The sequence below is a fragment of the Fusarium falciforme genome, chromosome 9 (genome assembly GCF_026873545.1).
Source record: "Fusarium falciforme chromosome 9, complete sequence".
NCBI classification, from domain to species: domain Eukaryota; kingdom Fungi; phylum Ascomycota; class Sordariomycetes; order Hypocreales; family Nectriaceae; genus Fusarium; species Fusarium falciforme.
In genome coordinates, this window is record NC_070552.1 from 4,323 (window position 1) to 30,367 (window position 26,045).

Here is a 26,045-nt window from a genome sequence, read left to right on the forward strand (position 1 = left end):
CATAGTTGGCGGCTATCTAGCCGGTGTAATAGGCAGCTAGATCATCCGGCGCCTTATATTACTTTAACTCGTTATTATTGTCGCTGTCATTAAAGTCTGCCCGCGTAGCCCCCCGGTTATGGGCGTATTTCTTGCTAATAGCGATAGCAATATAGCGCTAATCTTAGAGCGTAATCCTATGGCTGATATAGTGGGAGGTCTACTTCCCTATAGCCCTAGATATATAACTGCTCTCCTATAGCCCTATCTTGTTATACTAGATAAAGTCGCTTGGCGGTGCTATCTTACTATATAGCTCTTATCTATCCGCCTCCTAGCGATTTATTAGCGGTCGGATATAGACCATATATATCACGAGTAGCTGCCTGATCCTCTCTGGTAGGAAGCGGGGGATTACCTTCGGCGAGTCGAAGTGGGCTAGAGATTTATAGTATTAGGTGACGAGCATAATATCGCTGTTAATAATAAAGATGTTGCGGTCCTTATTAATACTATTAACTAGGCGTAGGCCTATGATCTCTTTCCCTCGGCTAGGCTAGCTGCTAGTAATATGGGAGAGGAGTAGTAGAAATTCCTCGAACTTTTTTACTAGCTTTAGGTACTTCCTAATACCCGCCTATTTCTACTTGCCCGCTCGGTCTAAGAACTTTGCCTTCCGTGAGCCTATAATGAGGTCCTTAAGTATCTTAACCTCCTTGCCTATGAGGTTATTAGTATGGATAAAGGACCGGCCTCGTCTTATCTAGGTGAGATTATCCTTAATGCCGGCTAGAGGAATAATAAAGCGCTTATCGTCGCCCTCCTTAAATATTAACTAACCCCATAATAGGTCCTCGGCGTCTTTTATTATCCTAGCCACTATATAATAAATCTTCTCTATTAGGATCGGCTTACCTATAAAGTATATTATCTCGCCGTGCTTGCTCTAGGATACTATTAGCCGGCTACTAGTCTCCTGCGCGATCTTCCTTCTATATAATAGCAAGCTAAGCATATAGCCCATGGGAGAGTATATTGCCTTGTAAAGCTAGGCGTCTCGAACCTGGGCGAACTATTGCGCGAGGTCTATCATCCCGGCCCGCTCCCGGGTAAGTATGGCCCACTCTCCTAGCAGCGCCCGCCCCGTGAAAACAAGACCCATAAGTATATAGGTAAATAGATAGGCAGGTCAGAGCTGCCCTGTCTCGCCGTTGATTCCTAATATGCTGATGAAATGCCATAGTGGGCTCACAAAAGGGTCCCTATCGAGCCGCTGCATCTAGAAGTCCGCTAGAATCTATAATATCTCTTCCTATAGCCCCTCGCCCAACTATTCCTTATCCTGCAGATGCGCCTAGAGTAGCTCGAGGCTGGCCCTTTGTGCTTGCGTGAAGCGAAAGCCATGTTCGGCAAACAGCGCATCCTCCTCTAGCGACAGCACGTTAAGGCAATAGCATAAGAACCGCTTCACATAGACCAGGTAGCGATCCATACTGGTCTTCTCCTGTAGCGGCCCAAATGGTTGGCTGTGGGCATCGTGAGGGTGGGGGCTGGCCAGGAGCAGGCGGGTCATCAGGGGCATGCTCTTTAACCCGCCGATGCAGCGGTCGAAGAATAGACGATCTAGAGCCGTGGCCATCCGTCGTAGCTCGTCGTCGTCACGGCCGGGTATCCTGCTGCAGGCTTGGATATCCACCAGATTCCTCCCGGCGAAGTGGGCTGACCAGCCGGTCCTCTTCAGCCAGTTCGTCGTCTCGTGCCTAAGGATCCCTTCCTCCATGACCTTCTGCATCTTCTCCTGCTCCTCCTGCTGCAGTGACCACCCTTGGGTGATGTCGGCGATTATCATCTGATCTTCCGGGTGCGTCTGCTGCCTATCGGCCATCGTCGCTCTTCTCCCCTTGCCCACCGGCGTCGGAGGATCTCCTGCTGCCGAGACAGCATCATCGTTACCGCTGGTCGAGATGCTGACGCAGAAGTAGTAAATCGCCCTCTTTGGTCCTGTAAAGAAGGTCTGCAGATAGACGCTGGTCTAGAGGCCCGCCTGTGCCTTGGCTCCCTTTATGTTGTGCTCCTCGTTGAGGTGAACCCGTAGGCACTTCTAGCTCGGCGTGAGGTGCCTGCAACCCGGCCAGGTGCAAGCGAAGCCCCGGTGAACAACAAGACCCTTGACGGCCCGGGTCGGGTTTGACGCACCGTGCTAGACGAGCTGCTCCAATGCCGGTCCTTGCAGCTGTAGACCCTTATGGCGGTGGATGATATCGCTGCGGGCCCGATGGTCGATGTCTGGGTGACGGTCCCTCAAGTGACCCTCGAGGCTGCAGACCGCATAGCCGTGAAAGGCGCAGATCAACGACCGGTATTCGCCATTATATATAAGCCACCCTTCTCCCGGTTTGGTGGCTTCTGCATGAATACAGCTGGCGGACTCTCCTGTATCTCCTTGCCGCTCCGGTCCGTTGCCGCCGGGCGAGTCTGTGGGACGCCCTCGGGCCATTGGCTGCGATCTGGACTATGTCGAGCCCTTCCCTACCTCTCCCTCTGGTTCCTCCTCCTAGGATACTGTACGTGCTGTCTTTGTTTCCCTTCTTTCCCTCTTTTCCTGATAGTCTCTCTCTCGAATGATTGCCGCTGGCTGGGAAACTGCTCGGTCGTCCTTAGTTGCGCTCATTTTATGGACTCATCATGGTCCATGTGAAAAGAATATCGCTTATTCACCCGGTCGGTCGTGAAAAGGCTGGCCTTGGAGACGCGTTCCGTTGTATTTCCCTCCTTTGCTTGCTTTTTCCTCAACCCTGAAGTTGCCCTTCCCTTATCCTGATTGGCTGCAGCATGAAATGGTAGTTTGGGACTGGTAGTTTGGCCCCCCTGTCCGCGTCCCGGACCCACCCCCGCGTGCATCCCTGCATGGCCATTGGTCCGTGCCCCTGACCCCGAAATGGTAGTTTGGCCCAAACTACCACTGGCCTCCCGGTTAGGGCTTATAGGGATATCTTAGATAATTAACTATTAATAAGAGGATAAGTTAAATAACTACTTTAAGAGCCTAGAATACTTTTAGCGCTAAATAGTGATGCCTAGAGGCTTATAGGGGAGTATAAGAGTATAAGGTAATACCTAAGGATTTATTTAGGTATATCTAAAATAGCTTTATCTAAGGTAATATATATAATAAATAATATTACTATAGCTAAAGAGGGATAATAGATACTAATTATAATACTTAGCGAACTATTTAAAGTAAACTATATTTAAATTAGGGAAGGCATATTATAGGTAGTAGCCTTAATATTAGATAAGATAGTATAGGAATTATTTAAGGCCTATGCGTAGAGGTAGCTCTAGAGTGATATTATTATTATATAGAGCCTTAATAAATCTAATATAAAGATATTACTTTTATCTTTATTGCTTCTATCTTTATTGCTACTTATCCTAAATAATAGTTAATTAGACCTAAGAGCTTACTTATATCCTAAGAAGGAAGATATAAGGCTATATTTCCCTTTTAAATACTTACCTTTATCCTTTTATTTACTTTTATCTTAATATTTAATTATATCTTAGTAATAAATAATTAAGAAAAGCGCCTAAATTAACTTATTATTTATTTTCTCCTAGTATTACTAGCCTTTTTTATTAACTTTTACTCTCTTAAGATATAAAGCCTAGGAATTAATTAAGACTAAAAGCTATATTTTTTTTTATTTTATATTAATATTTTCTAAATAATATTTTAAGAAATATAGCTATTTAATAGGGGGGTTTAGGGTATTACTTAAAAGAGAGAGGGTTTACTAATAATATAAGGGATCCCCTTAGTATAAAGGAAATAGAGCTCTAGGTTCTTAACTTATCTTAAGCTAAATATAAAAGTCCTAGATAAATTAATATATAAGCCTAGCATAGGTAAAAGATAAAATGTATATATAAAAGTAATTAATTTAATACTTATTAACTAATAAAGGGGTTATTTTAATTCTTATATAGTAATAACCTTAATTAGTTATATTAGGAATTATAATTATATACTAAGGAAAACTAGGGTATAAAGTAATAAAATAAGAGGCTAAGAGCCTAGGAGAAAGTATTATTTTGCCTTTTTATTAGCCCGACTTAGCGCATAATATTATTTATTATATATAGCCCGCTTATTGCCTTAAAGTTATTATTATTATTATTATACTTATACTTTTTAATTCTCTTTTTTATAGTTTAAATAGCTTATTAATTCTTATATACTACTCTTAAGTATCTATAATATAATAATTATATTAGTAAAGTTATTAATTACTTTCTTATTGCCCTCTTTAAATACTTTTATAGTTTTTATAACTTATTAGTCTTATTTATTTATGCGGTCTAGCTTATCTCCCCTAAAGAATTTAAGGTAATATTAATAATTCTCTTTACTTATTTATAATTATATTATTTAAAGTATTTTTAAAGATTTTCTTATTCTTCTACTATTTATATCTTAGCCCTTAGCTATAAGAAATAATAATATTTATTTACATAATATATTATAACTAGAGATCCTAAAACTATCTAACTAGTTTTTAATATATTATCCTATTTAGAGTTAAAAGTAAGACTCTAATCTAAAGGGTTATTATTACTTACCTATAGTAGCTTATAAAAAAGTCAATCTAGCTTATCTAGAGTCCTATCTTAGATATATCTAATTATATAAAGCTAAGGTAGATAGCTAGCCTCTATAATAAGAAAGATCTAACCCTTCTTAGATAGCTCTATGGCATAGCTAAGCTAGAGGTTATTAAGGCTAATATAATTATATATACTCTTAACTAAGTCTTAGGTAGATTAATAATAATAATAGCTTATATTATCAGCGCTATTTATTTAGCCTCTATTATTAAAATAATATCTATAAACCTTAGGGAGTACTTATAAAAGGTTATCTTATATAGAGATATAGCGATCTATATTATTAACCTTTTATATTAGTATAAATAGCTTAGAAAACCTCGTGGACTTAGCCAAAGGGCTTATATAAATAATAAAAGCCTAAATAAGGTAGTATTTAAGATTTACCGCTTAGCTCTCTTTTATTATAGTAAGGAGTTTAATATCTAATAGCTATAAGAGGATCTAATAAGTTAATAAGATAATCTGCCTAAGCTATATATACTATTATATCGCCTTAGTTAACCTAAGTATTATCTTAATAAGCTTAATATTATGGCGGGTTATAATATAAAAAGAGAGAAAAGATTAGCCTCTTTAATGCTTTATAAATATATCTATAGAGCTAAGTAAGAATAGATTATTAAAGAGATCTATTATATTAGTTAACTATAACTTATTTCTAGTAATAAGATAAGGCCGGGTATAATTAATATTATATTAATAATTATAAAATAAGTCTAATAGCCTATTATAGTAAAAGGCTAGAGGGTTAAAGTCTAGGTATCTAATTATTGCCTTATTTATAATATTAAAACTTATCTTTTATTTTATACTCTTTAGAGCTATGCGCTAAATATCCCGCTAGAAGAATTTAATAATTATAAAATAGAGATATTTAAGCTATAGTCTCCTTGCTATTATGTTCTTATAGACTTAATACTATCTTACCTAGCTCTAAGCTTATTATATCTAAATATAGATATCGCAAATATCCTTAAGTACTTGCTATTATTACTTATAGTCCTAATATAGGAGGTTATTACTAACCGCTAGTTAATTGCTAATTTTAGAAGTAAACCGCTAAGTATTCTAATTAAACTTCCCTAGAAGTTACTAGCTAAACCTATAGACCTTAGATATCTTACCTAGGCTTAGTCCTTCTTATTATACTTTAATAGCCTATGGTTCCCCCTCTCAGGGCTATATACGCTATATTAATATCTATCTATCTCCCTAGAGTACTAGCCCCTTTGTAATAAGAGATAAGTTATAGCTAAATTAAAGTCCGCGGAGTATTATTACTATAATAATAGTCTTAGGTAGTAAGTACTTTAGGCTAGTCTATGCCTTAATATATTTAAATAAGAAGTAATATTAGTTAATACTAATGCAGAGGAATCTAGCTATTATCTAAGAAAGAATAGTAAAGAAAGGGTAGTTTTCTATATTATCCTCTAATGCCTCTCCTAGCTAGGCTAGAGCTAGAGCTAGAGCTAGAGCTAGAGCTAATAAGAATAAATCTATAATATGCTATAGAAGGGCTAATAATACTTAGTCCTCTACCTAGATATTATAGGTAAATTAATATTATATTAGTTTAAGTAATAACTATATTATATTATTATTTATTTTATCTTAATTAATTGCGGCAAGGTTATAATAGATATAGAGTTTATTAAGCCTATATATATATTATACCTAGGATTAATATATATATACTCCCTATATAGAGTTATATTAATTAAGGAGATATAATAGGTCTAGGGCTATACTCTTAGTATAATAGTTTTAAAAAGGGTATTACTTAGTAGTATTAAATAGGACCTTAATAAGGTTATAAAACTAGCTATAAATAAGGCCTTTTTAAAGCTCTTAGCTTCTTAGCCTAAGAGTAATTATTATATCTTTAATATCGCAAAGGGTTATAAATAGGTAGGTAATTTAATAAATAAGTAGGCTATAGCGCTTACTTAACTTACCCTAATTAGCGCCTTCTTCCTACCTATTAAGATAATTCTAAAGCTAACTCTATTATAGCTAATAATACTAAAGTCTATTTAAATAATATTAGCGCTATAGAAATATATACCTATATAACCCTATCTCGGCAGGTATTAATTAGCGCCTAATATTAATATATATCGCCTATAGGTTAATATAGGTCTTATTAACTATAGAGTCCTAGTAATAATACTATTCTTTAAGTATTAACTTAAGTATAAGCTATATTTATATTAGCTTAGTATTCTTAGTAGCTATATAGAGCTATAGGCTAGTATACTTATAGAAAAAAATAGCCTTTACTTAGACTTCTTTTTAAAGAGTAATAAGATATTAAGACTATAGTATAATATAAAAATACTTATAATATAGCCCTAATAGGTTACCTAGTGCCTTTTACCTCTTTATACCTATAAATCCCCTTAGCTCCTTTTTTATATTTATCTCTTTTTCCTTAATTATTACTTTAGCTATTAATACTTCTTAGGGTATACTTAAGTCTAATAAGGTAATAATATAGGTTTTAGGGATATATTAGAGTATATTATTATTACTAATAATAGCTTATATAGTAAGTAATGTTATTTCTTTATATTAATATATAAATCTTTCCCTTAGGATATAAGTCTATATATAAGGGTTAAAGAGCTAATTATAAAATAAGGTAAGGAAAAATACTTAGATATAAGTATCTATTAGGCTAATAATACGCCTAAGGTAATAATTTAAGATATTATAGAGAGGCTATATTATTATAGTATTATTATTTAAATTACTAAGAGAAGGGATTTCTATACTAAGATAGATATTATTAATATAATTAAGAGTAATATATAATTAAGTATATTATTAAAACCCTAGCCTAGTAATACTAAGGGATATTAAGAAGCTATAGAGATTATTAATATTATATAATAATAAGATTAAGTTATACTTTAGTCCTTATAACTAGTAATAATAGGAATATATATAAAGGTAAGGTAGGTTAGACTTATTTACTATTAAGCCTTTTATTACTACCTTATAAGCGCTATTATACTAGGTAAAACTATTTTCTAAATAAATCTCCTAAGGCCTAAGGTATAATAGATCTTATGCTAGATTAAGGACTAATAAGAGATAAGTCTTATTTATATTACTATCTAATAGGGTCTTACCCTCTAGCTACCTTATAATATTAAGTAATAAAAAGTAAGTTAATAGAGCCCCTTATTCCTTAGTTACCTTTTCTATCTAAGTATAGTAATTATCTTTATACTACTAAGAAGTATATCTTATTGCGCTATTCTACTCTTAGAATAATAGCATAGTAGGGTTAGCTAGTTTTATAGTCCTATTAGTAGTACTATTAGCTAAAGTCTCGAGCCTTTTATATTATAGTATTATGCTAGCCTGCCTATTAGCCGCGGCGTTAGATAGTAATAGTATGCTAAGGTATTATAAAATAACCTCGATTTAATATAATATAGCGCTAATCTCTTATAGATCTAGGTTATATATCCTAGATAGGTATAGCTCTTATTATATCTAGTTAAGCTATTTAAATAGCAAAGTCTTATCCTTACCTTAGCCTATAACTAGATTATATATAGCTAAGAAGCACTAAGTATATTCTATTACTATAAGGCTATAAGTCTACCTATATACTTGCCAAGTTATTAGTATATTATAGATTAGCGCTAGTATAGAGCCTTAATAATCTACTATAGTATTATAAACCTCTTAGAGCGCTAAATAATAAGAGTTATTAAAATAAAGGGAATTAAAAATAAGAAAAGATAATTAGGCTTATTAATAAATAATAAGAAACTAATAACTAATTATATTATTAATGCCTAGATAAAAAATAAGTATAATTATATTATTATACTAGTATATATCTTTAATCTTAGCTAGGCTTAGCTATATAGCATAATATTCGCCTAGCTAGATAGTCTATATAAGTATAATAATATCTTAGTAGCTACTTAGCTTAATAATAAGCTAAATATTATAGAGGATATTCTTAGTAATAAGGTAGTCTTATTATTTAAGCTAATAATAGAGATTTTAGGTATAAAGCCTATAGTAACTCTATTTAACTCTAAAGTCTCTTAGTACTTAATAAGAATAGTTAATAAAATCTTAATACTCTTATATAAATATCTTAATGCTAATAGCTAATAATAAAAGAAACCTATCTTAGTTATAGATATTAGCCCTTATTAACCTAGGCGAGCTATCTAGTATATAAGGGAAAGGCTATAGCTAGGTATATAGGGTATTTTTTTATTTCTAAGGGGTTAATTAATTCCTTAACTAGTATAATTATTATAGCATTTTGGTCTATAACCTATTAGAGGTATAATAGGCGCTAATAAAAGTAATATATTAAGGGCTCTACCTTGCTAGATTACCTAGTAATTTTATTATGCTTAAGGATTATAGTAGGTTAATTATGTCTAGTAAACTAGGTTAATATATAAATCGCTCTAATAGTAGAATATAAGATCCTCGCTAGACCTTTCTTACCTCTTATTATCTCTTAATCTAGGGTAATAAGTAATTACTAGATTATATTAACTAGGGCTTATAGTTTTTTATCCCGAGCTTTAAGTTATAATAGGTTAGGTTAGTCTTAGATAAATACCGCGTTAGCTATATTATATCCTTATAATATAAGCTTAAGCTAAGCCTAAGAGTCTTTAAAAAGCAAGTAGTGTTTTTATATATTAGCTAGGCTTAGGCGGTTAGTCTATAAGTTTTCCTTATAGTGCTAGACTAGTAGGTTATTTAGTGCTATTATTAGGCCTACTTTAGTCTTACTTAGTTTATTATAGTTAGGGTTATAAGTAGACTTAGCTAGTAGTAGAACTTTAAATAAAGTAAGGATCTTAAGATATAGCTCTAAGTAGAGGCTAATAATTAGATCTATTATTAATAGTATAATAGGTAGATAAGGTTAATAATAGTAATAATAATAATATATAAATCTCGCTTCTTAGAACTTAGTTAGCACGCGATAGGGGGTAATAGCTTATTAGTGCTATTATTAGTAGTATTATTGCGTTTATACATAATATAATATATATTCTTAAGCTACTTACTTCTCCTTAGGCGCTGCTTTTTTAGGTTGATTATAATGCTTTAGGGCTAATTAAGTTATTATCTTACTTTATTTCTATTTATTATATAAAAAAGGAACTATAATAATAATAATAGATGCAAAATATATACCCTGGCCTATCTTATAAATTATATAATTAAGGCAAAAGCAAAACTAAGCCTAGGATATAATTAAGTAAGTAATTAGAGACTTTATTTAGAATACTATGCTTTGGCATTTTATTTTATTTTTATATATTTTTATAAAAAATTCGCCTATTATATTAGTTTCTTTTTATTTTAAGGGTAGTCTTAGGCCTTAGATATATATAGTATTATCTTAATCTTAATGCCTAGAGGTTTAGTATTATTTTAGTAGTAAGAAATAATTAAATAACCTACTATAAAGTATTAGCTACCTATTAAAAGTATTATTATTATAAGTTATATAGGGAAAAGAAAAAAAGAAAAAAAGAGGGTAATTTCTAATAATTTTATAAGTTAGTAGGAATACTCTTTATATAAGATAACCCTTAGAGTTTATTATTTTATTATATTAAAGCCTATTAGTAATATTTAATACTTAGGTATTATCTTTTAGCTAAAACTATCTTATACTCTAGCCTATAAAAAGCGGCTTAGGTAAGTCCCTTTATTTTTATATTATACCTAATTAAATTAATTATTAGCTAAGACTATTTTAAGTAGGCCCGCGCTATATTAATTTGAATTAATTATTAGCCAAGACTTAAATATAAGCTATCCTCTTATCTAACTTATTTTCCTTTTTATTTCCTTTAAAATTCTATAACTAATTCTATAAAATAGCTAGCTAACCTAGGAAGTATCTTATTATTATTAAATAATTTACTTTAAATACTAAGCCTAGACTAGTATTATATTTTAAGAAAAGTATACCCCGAACATAGCTATTAGTTCCCTAACCCTAAGACCTATATCAATATATAAGAGCAGCACTATAGGGTAATTAAATAGCGTGAGTATATAAGAGACCTATGTTAGGTATAGTATATAGTTAATAAAGAATAATAATAGAATAGGAAGCATATAATAGCATATTAGATTAGTATTTTCTATAAGGTATTAGATATTTAATTTCTAGCCTCTTAACTTTAACTTTATTATTAGCTATATGCTTTATTTTATTTACTTTTTAGATAATTAAGAGATAGCTTTAATCTTAACCTTAAGCTTTATATATCTTTATATTTCCTCTTAGGGTTAAGATATAGAGATAGAACTAGTATATATATTTATTCTTTATTATATTAGCTCAATAAGATTAATAAGGATACTATATGTGTTTATTTATAATAATATTAATTACTATTATAAGCCATAAAGCAAGGATATGCCAATAATTTTTTATAAGTAATATTTCCTATTTTTAGCTTTATATATAGGGTTTAGCCTAGGATAAAACTTAACCCTAAAATATAATAAAGAAAGCAAGATATAATATATAAATAAATATTAAAATAATATTAGTATATATAAATAGATTTACTATGCTTTAGCCTATTATTTTATTTTACTTTATCCTTATCTTCTACTTTAGCTAATTTTAGATATATACTAATTATTATTTTTAGCTAATATTAAAATTTAGTAAAGACTTTTATAATAACCTTAACCCTTGCCCTGCAAATAATATTAATTACTAGCTATTATAAAAGATCTAATATAGGTATGCTACGTATATACTAGGTCTAGGCTATAAGGTTATATAACTTAGTTAGTAAAGATATTATTCTAGTAAGGTAGGAAAAAGGAGAGCTAAAACCGGTTAGGAGCTTAAATAGCTAATAGGCTCCTTACCCCGAATTAGATATTATTAATATCTTATTGCCGCGTGATAGTTACTAAGTTTTAGGATAAGGAGGCCTATATCTTATAGAAAGAGAGTAGTTCGGCAGGTTAGTTAGAGAGGAAGCTCTATTAGTAAGGAAAAGAGGCGCGAGGATTATATGCGTTATTATACTTCGTGAAAATAGCTAGTAAGGGAGGAAAAAAATAGCTAAGATATTTAATTTATTCCTAAAGAGTATAAATATATTTAGGTTTAATAAGCTTATATAAATTTAGGCCTAGTTTAATTATAATATAAGTACCTTTATAACTTAAGAGAATTAGGTTAAATAACTTATATTTATATTAGTAATTAAAAAATATTTAAAGGATATAATTATATAAATTGCCCTATATATATAGAAAATTAGGGCTATTAGTAATATCTTAGTTATAAATCGCTTAGATAAAGCTATTAAGTATTAAGTTCTTAGGTTTAATTAAAGCTAATAGTAATAGGATAGATCTACTTAATAAGCCCGAAGAGTCTAAACTTAATAGAGAGGAGCTTTTTTAATAGGGGGGTAATAATAATAAAGGCATTAGGATTATTATATTTATTATAATATTATTATTAAAGCTAAAGCTCTTAGATTTATAATTACCTTTATTATCTTTTATAGCCTTATTATTAGGAACTAAAAAAGGGGCTAGGCTATTATATAAGGTTAAGGCAGAAAATTATAAGATAATTAGGTATTCCTATAAGTCTATAAATAATTATATAATCTTTTATGCCCCTATAAGATAATAAGAATTATTATCTTATAGTAAGAAAGTTAACTCTGCCTTATCTAGAATTATTACTATATCTAGGTAGTTTATTATTAAAGGATATATTAGTAATAGTAATAGTAGTAGTATATCTAGCCATAGGGTTATCTTATTAACCGCGGCTATTAGCTCGAGGGTTATTATAATTAATTAACTAGTAAGGGTAATACCTAAGGCTAGCTAGTTATTAGTTAAGTATAAGGTATTAATATTATATTATTTATTATAATATGCTATTAAGTTTAATTAATATTAGTATAAAGTAGTAATATAAGTAATTAAAGGTATATACTAAGTATAATAATCTCTTTTAATAGTATTTCTAAAAATAACTTAATTAGAGGTATTAATAATATATAAGTATTTATACTATAAAGAGGATAAAGAATATTAATATAACTTATTAAATAGTTATTTTAGCGGGGTACTAAGTAGCATTATCTTAGCTACTCTCTCTTATAATTAGCCTTATTTACCTTTTCCTTTACTATAAGTATATAATAACTTATAATAATAATAATAAAATAGGTATAGAATATAATTTATTATAATAATTATCTAATTATCTTTTTTATTATTATTATAAATAAAAAAGTCTTATTAATATCTTTATTTATTTTAATTATATATTATATTATTATTTACTTTTATAGATATAGTTTTATATACCTATATATTTTATTTTTCCCTCTTAGCTTATTAACGCGGTATATATATAGATAGTAAATAATAGTATTTTATGCGCGTATTAATTAGGTTTATGCATAGAAAGGAAAATAGCTAAAATTAAGAGGTATAAAGTAATTAAGATAAGGGGGGCTAAGGTAACCTAAATAGTATTAATTACTATGTTTTAAAGAGTAGTCTATAAGTATATTTTATTTTTTAAAATAGATTATTAGGGTTATAAAATATATTCTTATTAAGTGGCCTTTTTTATTAAGATAATTATAATAAAGATATTAATACCTCCCTAGTTTTAATAATATTATATAGTATTATAATAAACCCCTAAAAAATAACTTAATAGACTTATTATAGTAAAATAATTTAGAAAAGCATTAAAGATAACTTACTAAGTTAATTAAGAATAGCACTATAGGGTAATTAAATAGCATAAATATATAAGAGACCTATATTAGGTATAATATATAATTAATAAAGAATAATAATAAAATAGAAAGTATATAATAGTATATTAGATTAGTATTTTCTATAAGGCATTAGATATTTAATTTCTAGCCTCTTAACCTTAACTTCGCTATTAGCTATATGCTTTATTTTATTTATTCTTTAGATAATTAAGAGATAGCTTTAGTCTTAACCCTAAGCTTTATATGCCTTTATATTTCCTCTTAGGGTTAAGATATAGAGGTAGAATTAGTATATATATTTATTCTTTATTATATTAGCTTAATAAGATTAATAAGAATACTATATATATTTATTTATAATAATATTAATTACTATTATAAGCTATAAAGTAAAGATATATTAATAATATTTTATAAATAATATTTCTTATTTTTAGTTTTATATATAGGGTTTAGCCTAGGATAAAACTTAACCCTAAAATATAATAAAAAAAGTAAGATATAATATATAAATAAATATTAAAATAATATTAGTATATATAAATAGATTTATTATACTTTGGCTTATTATTTTATCTTATTTTATTCTTATCTTTTACTTTAGCTAATTTTAGATATATATTAATTATTATTTCTAGCTAATATTAAAATTTAGCAAAGACTTTTATAATAACCTTAACCCTCGCCCTATAAACAATATTAATAAGAGAGCCTTTACCCTTTTTCCTTAATAACTATAAGAGAGTCTTAATAAATTATAATATAGGTTTTAAAGGGATTTAGAGGTAATATAAGGCCTATAAAAAGAAAAGATTCTTTATAGGATTCTTTAGGTTTAAGTATAATAAATACTTTACTATATTTATATAAGATAGGGTTAAGGGCGACTTTTATTACTTTAATATAGTATTAATTAATTAAAAGCTCTATATAAAGCTTGCCTTTATTGCCTAGCGGGAATACCTTATAAGCGCTAATTAATTATATTACTTTAACTTTTATTTAATTCCTTTAACTTTATAGTAAGGAGAATAAGAATATAGTCTCTTTAATATACTTTACCTCTTTTAAACCCTTAGAGGACTTATAGGAGTAACTTTAAGCGAGTTAGTTATAATTTGCCCTCCTATGGCCTTAAATATTAATAAGAGTAAGGAGGTACCTTTATAATTATTTAATCTATTAGCCTATAACTAGCTATTAGACTTATGGACTAAGGGAGGAAAGCCTAGAGATATCTTATATAATAATAACTTAGAGGGGATTTAGGGCATTTACTAGACTATGATTTTTAATAAGCTAGGAATTAAGGATAATTACTTTTAGCGTAGGAGCACCTATAGTAAGATTATTATAAAATAGTAGTCTTACTATATAGATTTAATTAACTATAGTCTAGTTAGATTTGCTTAGAAGGTGTCCTAAGACTAGCTTTATATTAACTAGGGAGGATATATATTAGTAGACATAAGGGATATTAGCTATATTAGTAATTAGCAATCCTACTATTTAATCCTAATTCCCTAGGGTAATCTAAGTAGTGCAATAGAGCTTCCTTAGGGACTAAGGCTATTTATAGTCCTTAACTCTAGAGTTATATTTCTTAACCTCCCCGCGTAATTAATTAAATAATATATTAACTAAGGCATAGAGATTATAAATAACTTCCTTATTTACTAAGAGGGAATAATTATCTTAGCTAATAATAATAAGCCTAACCTAAAAGTAAAGAAGCTAATAATAAAACTAGCTAGCCTAAGGCCTAAAGCTTAAAAGTAAAATACTAAATCTTTAATTCTTATACTTTTTAATTAAAAGGATTAGCCTTAGACCCTAAGTAAGCCTTTTAAGAATCTATCCCTAGGGACCCTAAAGTAGCTATAACCTTTATTAAATAGCGGCTCTAAGTATTAATAAAATAAGAGCCCTTTTTTATCTAAGGGTATAAAAGATATAACTATAGGGTAAAAGCTATTAGGTTTATTTAATTAAATAATAATAGATTATAAATAGGGTTAAATTAGAGATAGGCGTCCCTATATTATTAAAGAAGGACCTTATATTTGCAGCGCTAAAGATTTTATTTACTTAGATTATAAGACTAATAAGGGATTTATATTAAAGCAAAAGGCGATTAGGGTAGGGATAAAGATTATATTAATTAATCTAGGAAAAAAGAATTAGCTCGGTATAATGCGCGGCTAGCCTACGTAGTGATTACTAACCGGCAATTATGCTACTTACCTCCCTAACGGGATAGTAAGACCTTTATAGTGGGATAAGCTTCTGGCCGCTACTGCTTAGCCTTAGATACCTACTGTGGTATTAAAAGAGAGCTAAGACGAGAGAATAAAGAAGCGGCAAAAGAGCAGAGATATTTAATTAATTAATCTATAGTAGCTATAAGCCTAGTATAGTGCTAGGTAAGGCATAATAGGAATAATATATAAAGGAGGGGGATAGGTTTAATAAGGCTTTTTAGGAACTATAAGGATAGGTATTAAAGCCTCGTGGGGAGCTATGAGTTAGGGGAAATAGGTGCTAAGCTATTTTGGGCTATTAGGTAATTTCTTATACATAGAAAAAGAATTAGAGGCCTTTGACCTCTTATTATTATTATCTTCATAGGCGGGTTAAGGAGAAAAGAAATAGCTTTTAGGCTCTTTCTCTAATTAAATCTTTATTGCTATTAATTAATTATTTGCCCTTATTATTTTATATTATATTTGCCTTACCGAGAAAGTATATAAGGTCCCTCTTTGAACGTCTTTGGGAAAGGTTATAACTCTTACGATCTGGCTATAGTTAGTATGTTCTGTTTCTCTAACAAACTAAGTAAGGACTAAAAGGACTAAATATCGCTTATATTAGTCCTAGGACTAAATATTAAAAATATTAATCTTACCTTAGATTAAATCTAAGGGATATTAGTCTAAAGATTAACTATAAGTATATAAAATATATTTATTATACTTTCTTATATAATAATTACCTTAGCTATTAATATAACTTAGTTATATTTAATACCTTAAGTATATTACTAGATGTGACTTATACCCTTTATTACTTAGACTATGCCCAGCACTCTCTACTAATATAAACCCAGCATAACTAGTTTATCCCTTAGGAAACACATAATTGTCACAAATAGGGGTAATTACGCCTTGATTAGTAAGTAATAGTAGGTCTCTTATTAGTTACATAGCGAGTGCTTATTAGGTCATGACACGCGTATATCCCTATATGCCTATTTGTCTATGCCCCTAATCCTAAAATAGTAGTTTGGGCTAAATTACTACTAGCCTCCCGGTTAGGCTCGATGCATACCTATTGGCTCATATAGGGCTATCGCCCCAGGCGAGCCAACCTAGCAAGCTAGGTTAGCCAAAAAATTATAATATAGCTATAAAATTGTGATAGAGGCCCCACAGGCTAAATTAGGTGTAAAAACGGGAAAAATAGTAAAAACTAAGGCTGTTTAAGCCTTAATAATAAGCTAATTAAAAGGTAAAATTATTATATAAAATCTTTTATATATAAATTTTTAAATAAGGTTTTTAATAATAAAGTTTTTAATTTAATATTTTTTTTTAAAAACTTTTATAAGTTTTTTAACTTAATATAAGATTATGTTTCTTTTATATATTTATATTTAAAAATAATTATATTAAAGATTCTTTTAAAGATAACTAATAGAGCTATATTAATAAAAAAACCTTTAAAAAATAGCTTATAAAATCTATTATTTTATTAAAAATCTAGGTTATTTATATATTATTATTTTAGCTTTATTATTAAATATTTTATATATTTTTTATTAAGAATTTCTTTTTATTTATATATAATTAAATAAATAAATTATAAAAAATCATATATAAATATTTTATTATTTACTATAAGCTAAAGTATTTAATAGATATTTTAAAAATAAAAACTAAGGTTTTAATACTAAATTAAATATAAAAATAATTAAAATAATAATAGATTATAGCTTTAAATCTTTATAATAGCTTATATAATAAAAATAATATAATACTAAATATTATATATATACTTATAAGAATAATATAATTATTTATATTTCTTATATTTATATTTAATTCTCTATAGTTTTTATAATATATATTAAATCTTATTTTTTATAAGAAATTCTCTTAAAAATTATTTCTAAAATAATTACTAAAGATTTCTTTATAAAAAAAACTTTATTAAATAGCTTATATCTTAAAGTAGCTAAGTATACTTTTACTATATTCTTATTAGTTTTATTTTCTATAGAGAACCTTTATTATATTTCATTTTAAACAAAATCTCACATTTTACATATAAATTTATATATGTGGGGCCTGTATTACAATTTTGTGGCTGTATTATAATTTTATGGCCAACCTAGCTTGCTAGGTTGTCTCGCCTGGGCCTTGGCCCACATGAGCCAACGGGTAGGCATTTTGAGATGGGGTTAAAGTTTGATTCTTTAATTTAGAAGAGAAACCCGGTGTTATGCTAACCCGGGCTCATAACCTATTATTGAATTGCGCAGTAATACTGGGTATGTTTGATAAAATCAAGGTTTTTATTTTATTATCATGGTGAGAGCTCGCTAGGGGTTTATATCCTATGCGATTTCATCTAGGACTTTTAACTTTTAATCTAGGACTTTGTGATATGACCCTGAAGTGAGGGGGAAGCTCCCAATTATTCCAACATTCCCTTGAATACCATTGCATCTCTAGCTATCCCAAGACTAGTTTTCTTGAAAAAGCCCTTTAGATATGGTAAGAGCCAAGACGGTCCCGACTGGGTTAAGTATACTAAGATCTCGTGATAAAGAACAATTTAACAAAGCCGAGCAGTCGTCATGCGTCTCGGAACTCCGGGGGCATAGACCCGCCTCCGGGGCCCAGAATCTGCACGGCCGTTAGAGACTTCCGATAGCAAAGTCCCGGACTCTCAATGCCCCTGCCGTGGACTTGATGACTGGGCCATCGTTTACCGGCAGCATGGCTCCAATAATCGGACTTTGGGGCAGAGTCCACGAACGAGGTGTTTAAGAATACCTTTTCAAGTCGCCTTCCTAATTGCTGTTGTCCATGCACTAACTGTCCCGCATCTAGGACCGCAGGTGGCTCACGTAGAATTCACGTCAGCTTATACCCGACGCGCCCGACGCGCGAGACCCTGGCTTGGATAAGGTGGATTTGCCACCCACATTCGCCCGCTGAATGCAGGCTAACACGCAGCTCTGTCTTGACTAGAAGTCCTCATTTATCGGGCTAGACATATCAGTGCTTTTTTTAATTAGTTACCCAGTCCCCCTGAACACTCTCGTCACAATAACGCGATCACTCAAAGCGATTTCGAGATGAAGCCAATAACCCCTGTATAAAGAGGAGTTCGACCACATTTCTCCTCTTCTTTCGCAACAGGCCCTACTGTGACCACCGATTATTTAATTTCTCGCCGCTCTCTGTCGTCTCTTGTGACGCACGAAACAAATCCAAGCACCTAACAATACAAAAAACACACCAATAATAGGCAGGCCAATGACTAGAAACCGGCCTGTACTATCCGACAGTGGACCATCATCAACCGGGCTTTCATCATATTTACCCTTAGGAATATTCTGACCAGGCGTCCACGTTGGAACCTCCATATTGTTGGTCAAAGAAGGCAGCTTCGGTGTCAGCGTCGATGTATCGGATGCGTCCCAAGATATACTCCAGGCCTCGTGTAACATGAGAGTTCGGATCGTGCTCACGCTGGACGCGGCCTTCGCATCGCTCGTGGTGGATTGTTCATCGGTGTTCTGCACCCAGCGTCCACAATGGTGCGTGCTGATGTCCGCATAGGCAACGAGCTCCCAGTCGTCATCGTTTAGGCGAGTATAGCCACTAAGGTAGATATCTCGGTTAGCATATTCGCTTTCTCCAAGCAAAGAACGTGTCACGGATGAGTCGCGACGGACCTGTTGCAGCAGAAGGCTGTGGAACCCCCCACGGCTCGATCTTCACCCATGTTGTAGTAGGTCCAGCCGCTGGGGCATACGGCCGGGTTGAAGTGCCAGCGACTCTCGGGCACGATATCCTCCCAGCCAGATGGGTAACATGATGGTAGAGCTTTCGACAAAAGAACCGGCACCGTAGATGTGTCGCCCTCGGTCGAGAGTATGCTTGTGCGCTCCCAATGTGAATCGCATCCGCGTGGTTGCTTGAACGGCGTGGTGAGGGCGAGAAGCTGCGTGGCCGTGGCCGTGTCTGTGGCCATCGACGTCTCGGACGAAGACAGACCGGTGTCTGCGATGTCTGTGTTGGAAGACATGATGGGGGGCGATGGCACCAGAAGTGGGCTTGGCTCCTGGGTCACACTCTAACTTATACCCTCCTGCACCCAACAAGGGCCCCTGTCCAGGGTGGAGGCGCCGGGGACTCCCCGACTCAAACCCCTGCCCGCATAGAGTGTGGTAGTAACAGAGCGGGGCTGTTAAGATTAGGCAGGTCAGTTAGGTCCGGCCGAGGACCAACGAGTCCAACAGCACAACCCATGGCTGAGATGAACGATCAGAGGGGCGTGGAAACGACGGTTTCAAGTCTGGTGAACTAACACATCATGGCCTTGCGCGTGCCGCACGACTGGTGACCTAGAAAGAATGAAGATCTCTAATAGGGTACGAGAAGATGAGCTTGATGCTCGAGGTTACGGTGTTTTATGGCATCGGGCTTCATGCTGCGGTGCATTATCGAGCGTATTCTTGTTACTGCGGGATGATGACCTCTTTTAGAAACGTGTCACAATAATCAACAGCAAGAAATGATTTTGACGCCCCCTAGGCCAATTGTAGTGTTCATTTGCTCGATCACTGCCTATTCTGTGTTATTTGCTTCGTGTATATGCTTAAACGCAATCCACCACAACATATGGAAGTTATCTTCCCTCTCTTCTCGTCGTCGGCTGCCACCAGCTCGACTTCAAACTATACTATTCTGCCCTGCCCCATCCCCGTCAGCACACCAACGACTACGCTGCTGATTGTGTTGGACTAAGCACGGCCGGTAGGTGTGGCGAACACGCTGCTCGTGGTGCTCGTTATCCGCACGGCTGTCCTCAGCGTAGACGCAGAAGCGCTCAGTGTAGGCACAGATGAGCTCAGTGTAGGCACAGGAGTGCTCAGCGTAGTCACAGAAGTGCTCAGTGTGGACTCGGAAATGCCAAACGAGGGCAGAGTATCAATCTTGGGAGGCCCCTTGGTGTTGCAGTTGGGGTTCGGCATGTCCTTCTCCAGAATCGTTCCGTTGCCGAATACAGTTCCCTTCTTCAAGGTCTCGATGCAGCCCAGATGCAGGTCGGCCGGTGGATTGTCGTTGACGGTACCGTTCGCGTAGATGATTCCATTCCACTGTGGACGCTGCTTGTCACTGGCGAGCCTCTGGCTCTTGCTCTCCTTTGGAAGCAGCGGCGGTCTCTTGTCGGGGTTGACACCGCAGTTCTCGCTCATGGTGTACAGGTTCAGGCCGATGGCCATGGCGTAGGCCTCGGCGCTCAAGAGATTCCAGTCTGTCTCACCCGAGACAAACACGCCGATGTAATCCATCAAAAAGACAGAGGGATACATGTCCGACTTGGGGTCGATTGTGTTGATGGCCCTCCAGGGGAAGACGCTGTTCATGACTTCCGCGTTCCAGTCGATGGCCCTGATGCCACCTGTGACAACCCACTGGCCGATGTGAAGCTTGCTCACATCTGCCTGGTTCAGCCACATCTCGACGGCCTCCTCAGCTGAGAATTCGACTTCGGACTCATTGGGCCAAGCATCTTCCATATGCATATCATTCTTGTGGTAAATGCCGTCGCTGCGTGAGTAGGTGTCGCTCTCCGTGAGCTCCTTGGTGTCAGTGAGCATCGAATCACCGTCCAGGAAGATGAGGACACAGCCATTGGCCTTCTGATCCGTATCCTCCGCACCTGTAAACGTTGCGCCGCGTTGCAGTTGGCTTATCTTCAGATCTTGAATCGCGTGCTCCTTGCCCTTGACGCCCTCCTTCAGGTGGACGTTGGCGCAACGGTTATTGATGGTCCTGAGCTTTTTAAAGAATTCCCCTCTGATGTCCTTGGTCCAGGGGCGGCGCGGGCTGTTCGCCGCGTCGTGCATGCCGTGCAGATAGCGGAACTGCAAGACGATGACCTCGCCAGGATTTTCCGAGGTGAAATCGTTGATCTCATCAATCACCTCGTCCAGGCTCTCGCCCGTGTTGCCGTGATAGATGCCCCCGAACTCTGACATGTGAGAGATCCAGAATGAATAGTCGTTATCGGCCATGGAGCCCTTATGGATCGAGACTACTCGCAGATCATACCACCGCGATCCGGCCCAAAGCTGGTGGTTGATGTTGATCCCCTGAGTCTGTGTGTTGCCCTTGATACCATCACCGTGGAACTTGCCCGATAGGTAACTCATGCCGGCATCGTGTGAGCCAGGCATGATGACCTCCCTTAGCTTGCGGTCCTTGATGGTGTCATGGATCATGTGCATCCAGTCTCCTCGACCGAACCTGATGGATGTGATGAAGCCGTGTTCATAATCAGGGCTGCCTGTGATGACGAGCGTGACGGCGGCCTCTTGGTCTGGGCACTTGACCTCGCGCTGGCCTGCGCCCATGCCATTCAGATCCCAAATCACACGGTAGGGATGTTCCTCGTCATCAAAGTTGTTTGTCACACGGACAGCGAACTTCTTACCAGTGTCGCCGATGGTGTAGTAGGCCTCTCCCTTGGCGTCGACCCTGAAGCCGAAACCGCCACCATCGTCGTAGAAGGCAGCATTCTGTCGAGCTCTTCCGGGTTCAACGTCACCAAAGTCCCACTTCTTCATCTGGTTTGAGTGGGAGCCATCTGCGTCGTATTTGAAGGTGTATGGGGTGAGGTTGACGACGGTGAAGTACTGAAGGCCCTTGAGCGCGCCAGAGTAGGACTTGTAAACGCCGTAGGGGTCTGGGCCCTTTCCATACGTGGACTTGTGGTCTTTGCATGACCATTTCTCATCGTCGTCGTTGCCGCCATCATCACCACCATCGTCGCCACCTCCAGTGTCTTCATCCTTGTCTGGGATCCAGTCGTATTGGTTGATATATGCGTTGACAGCACCGCCATCGAAGCCAACGAGGTAGTCGGCCTTCTTATCTCCGTTCAGGTCCGCGTAGTAAACAGGTCCCTGGGGGCTGACGCCTGTGGCAACCGTACCAATGAGACTCCATTTCCGGCCGCCTTTGTTGGTGCCGATCTTGCCCAGGTTGCGGTAGGCCTTGGCGGCACCTCCATCGTACTGGACGATGTAGTCGGCCTTGCCGTCGCCTGTGAGATCGGCGAATCTGATCTTGCTGCCTGGCTCGCCGACGCCTGTTGCCACAGTCTGGCCTTCACCCCAGATGCGCTCACCATCCTTTGGCGGCACGTTCTTGTTGTTGAGCCAGCACTTGACGGCTCCGCCTTCGTAGAGGATGAGGAAGTCGTCGTAGCCATCTCCGTTCATGTCTGCAAAGCGTACCTTGCTGCCAGGCTCTCCAACGCCGGGCGAGAGGGTGATGGGGTTCTGCCAGATGCGGTTGCTTCCGGGGTTGGGAAGGTTGCCGTTGTTCAGATAGGCCTTGACTGCACCTCCACCGTAGATGACAAGATAGTCGGCCTTCTTGTCGCCATTCACATCGGCAAACTCGATACGTGCCGAAGAGAGATCCTCATCGAGGCCAGGCGCGATCTCGCCCATCGACTCCCACTTGTCAACGCCCTTGTTGGTCCAGGCACGAGCCCGGCCCTTGGCATCGACAGAGATGATGTCATCCTTTCCATCGCCAGTCAGATCGGCAAACCGGAGGCTGGCGCCCTTGGTGCCAGCGATGCCCAGGTTCTTCCACATGCGGATGCTTCCGTCATCAGCAACCGCGAGAAAGTCGGGCAAACCGTCACCGTCCATGTCCGCAAACCGGATCATGTTTCCAGTGACGCCTGACACGCCGGGAGCGATGGTACCCAGGTCGGCCCAGTTGTTATCGGTGCCGCCGTCTCCAATGGTGTTGCGCCAGGCCTTGACGGCACCGCCATCATAGACAACCAGGTAGTCTGTCACTGTGTTAGTTGCGTGTCTTGGCCCTCTCCCCGGTCGGTGTAGCACTTACCAGCCTTGCCATCGCCGTCGACATCGCGAATTCTTGCCCTATTGGCTGGCATTCCAGCAGGACCAGGGGCGATAGCCTCGTCATTCTCCCAGTTCTTCTTGCTGCTATCCTTGCCGTTGTTGTGCGTGTTGCGTGCCCATCTGACACCGCCACCGCTGTAAACGATAACGTAGTCGGCATATCCGTCACCATCGATATCCTCAAAATGAACCTTTTCTGAAGACGCCAGACCTGTGGCCCACTTGGAGTCAAGGGCTTCAAACTTCTTACCATTGTCTGTGTTCTTCCAGACCTTTGCTGCACCGTCCGAGTACAGAACAATCAGGTCTGCCTTGCCGTCATTGTCGACATCGGCCATCCGTATCATGTCACCCTTGATAGAGCTCCAGGCCGGGTTGACCTTGCCGAGGCTCGTCCAGGAGTTGGGCTTGCCTCCGTTGATCCAGGCCCGAACCGTGCCGTCGTTATCGGCAAGGACGTAGTCAGAGATGCCGTCGCCGTTGAGGTCAGCCAGGATCAACTTGTCACGGCTGCCGTTCTCGGCCGCAGCCGCGATGGTGCCGACAGTTTCCCAGGTGCGGAAACCCTCAAAGACGGTGCCCTTCTTCTGCCAGATCTTGTCGTGAGAGCCGCCAATCTCGGAGCCACCGTCGGCCGAGTTTCCGATGCCCGTGTTCGGGGCGTCGTCGTCGGTCATGGCGACGGGCTTTTTCAGGTAGCCGCGAGAGTCGGCTTCCAGGATAGCCTTGAGCCAAGCATTGGCCATCTTCTCGTAGCCCTTGTCGTTGGGGTGCTTCTCATCCCAAAGGTCACCAGGGCCGATGTCAATGGGCACAGGAAGGATACGCTTTCCTTGCTGCTGCCTCAACTTGATCAGGGCCTCGAGCTGCGGGTTGAAGTTGTCGGTGTTGACTTGCATAGCCGGCTTGTTGGCCCAGATGACAGGAGCAACAAGGATAGTGACCTCGGGGGCTTCAGTAAAGATGCCGTCGATCATATTCCGGTAGATATCGAGGGCAATGTCAAGGTCACGGTTCTTATCCATGTTGTTTGTACCGGCATGGATGAGAACTAAGTTGGGGCGGGATTTGATGGATAGTTTCCAGTACGTGTTAATCTCGTCCAGGTACCTTCCACTATGGCCCTCATGGTTGTTGTCAGGCATGTTGCCATCTGTGAGACTTCCAACCATGTCGACGGTAATCCCGTCGTCCTTGCCTTGGCTCAGGAGCTTGCGGCGAAGAGGGCCTCGGTAGCCAACGATACCACTGGAGCCACTACCCTTGGTGATGGAATCTCCGAGGGGCATGATACGGAGATTCGGGAGAGCTGCTGCCAGTGGTAAAAAGTTGGCCATGAGCACCATCGCCAGGGCGAAGGCACTCCATGGCTTCTTGCACGCCATGGTGGGCGTTAAAAAGGATGACAAAAGTGTGTCAAAAAGAGTGTAGAGAGCACACCAAAATTGGGTTTTTAGTGTGTCAATAGAGTGTGGGCAAAAAGAGTGTCAAAAAATCAAAAGAATGTGGAAAAAAGAGCGACAAAAGGGACGCACAATGCCGTTGTGCAAAGTGGAAGACACCAGAGAGGCTGGAGTTTGGCCTGCTACTCTTGAAGAAACTGCGGCACCCGAAGAGGGTATTTAAACCAACTCGCCTCTATAGTATCAACTGCATGTTCTGAGAAAAGGTCTAACGATCCTGCCTGCTGTGAATTCCTCTGAATTTCTCGGGTTTCCCATTACGTAGCAAGGCCGAGACTCTCTGCAACCTTGCTTCAAAGTTCCGGGGAGCTGTTGACCCCAGAGGCTTGAGGGTATCGCCTGATGCTTGAACGGGCTATCCTGCATGAGATTAGACAACCGAGAGGCCCCATATCCGGCGTCTAATGACGGAAGAACTCCGCTCATGCTGCAACTGCTGATGAGTTGTTGGTCGTGATGCCGGCCACGATTCCAGGCGGCATGTTGAGTCTGTTGGTCGTGGGTGTATTATCCTGGTCATGTTGTTGGTTGTGGGTGCATTAGCCTGGTCATGCGGTTAATCGTGATGCTGGCCATGATGCTAACCGCAATGTTCTGACTTGTTGGTCGTGGTGTTGAACGGGCCGTTGTTGCAACCAATTAGACACAACTTGAAGGTCTCTAGTGTAACTCAGCTGGGCTAGTACAACTCGCCACTCGGCGGAAGCGAGCAGGGGTTGCTTCGCTATCACCCATCACCATGTGGTGAGATATTTCCATCGAATCGAAAAGCGTGGCTATCCTGGCCAGCACCGTGTTTGCCAGTAAGCCATTCCCGAATGGGAGGAAGGCCGTCAAGGTTGTTAGTCTAGACAAAAGAGCCTCTCCAACGGTCAAGATCAACCCGTCGGTCGTGGGATTCCGAAGTTACATCGTTCGGTTCAGAAGCTTGGCCGCATTGAGAAG

At 36.9% G+C, this 26,045-nt stretch overlaps 3 protein-coding genes across 3 annotated transcripts; all 3 read right to left on the reverse strand.

Annotated features, from left to right (window-relative positions):
* Positions 1-1,333: 1,333 nt before the first annotated feature.
* Positions 1,334-1,864, reverse strand: NCS54_01094500 (Hypothetical protein; the record flags this gene model as incomplete). Its single annotated transcript, XM_053156233.1, has 1 exon — positions 1,334-1,864. The coding sequence occupies one exon, from the start codon at positions 1,862-1,864 to the stop codon at positions 1,334-1,336; it is 531 nt and encodes a 176-aa protein (XP_053012208.1).
* A 17,036-nt stretch (positions 1,865-18,900) lies between these two features.
* On the reverse strand, positions 18,901-19,769 carry NCS54_01094600 (Hypothetical protein; the record flags this gene model as incomplete). The annotated part of the gene is made up of 2 exons (XM_053156234.1): positions 18,901-19,342; positions 19,417-19,769. The coding sequence occupies 2 exons, from the start codon at positions 19,767-19,769 to the stop codon at positions 18,901-18,903; spliced, it is 795 nt and encodes a 264-aa protein (XP_053012209.1).
* A 718-nt stretch (positions 19,770-20,487) lies between these two features.
* NCS54_01094700 (SGNH-hydro domain-containing protein) lies at positions 20,488-25,022 on the reverse strand (the record flags this gene model as incomplete). Its single annotated transcript, XM_053156235.1, has 2 exons — positions 20,488-23,561; positions 23,618-25,022. 2 exons carry the CDS (start codon positions 25,020-25,022, stop codon positions 20,488-20,490), a joined length of 4,479 nt encoding a protein of 1,492 aa, XP_053012210.1.
* Between the last annotated feature and the right edge of the window lie 1,023 nt (positions 25,023-26,045).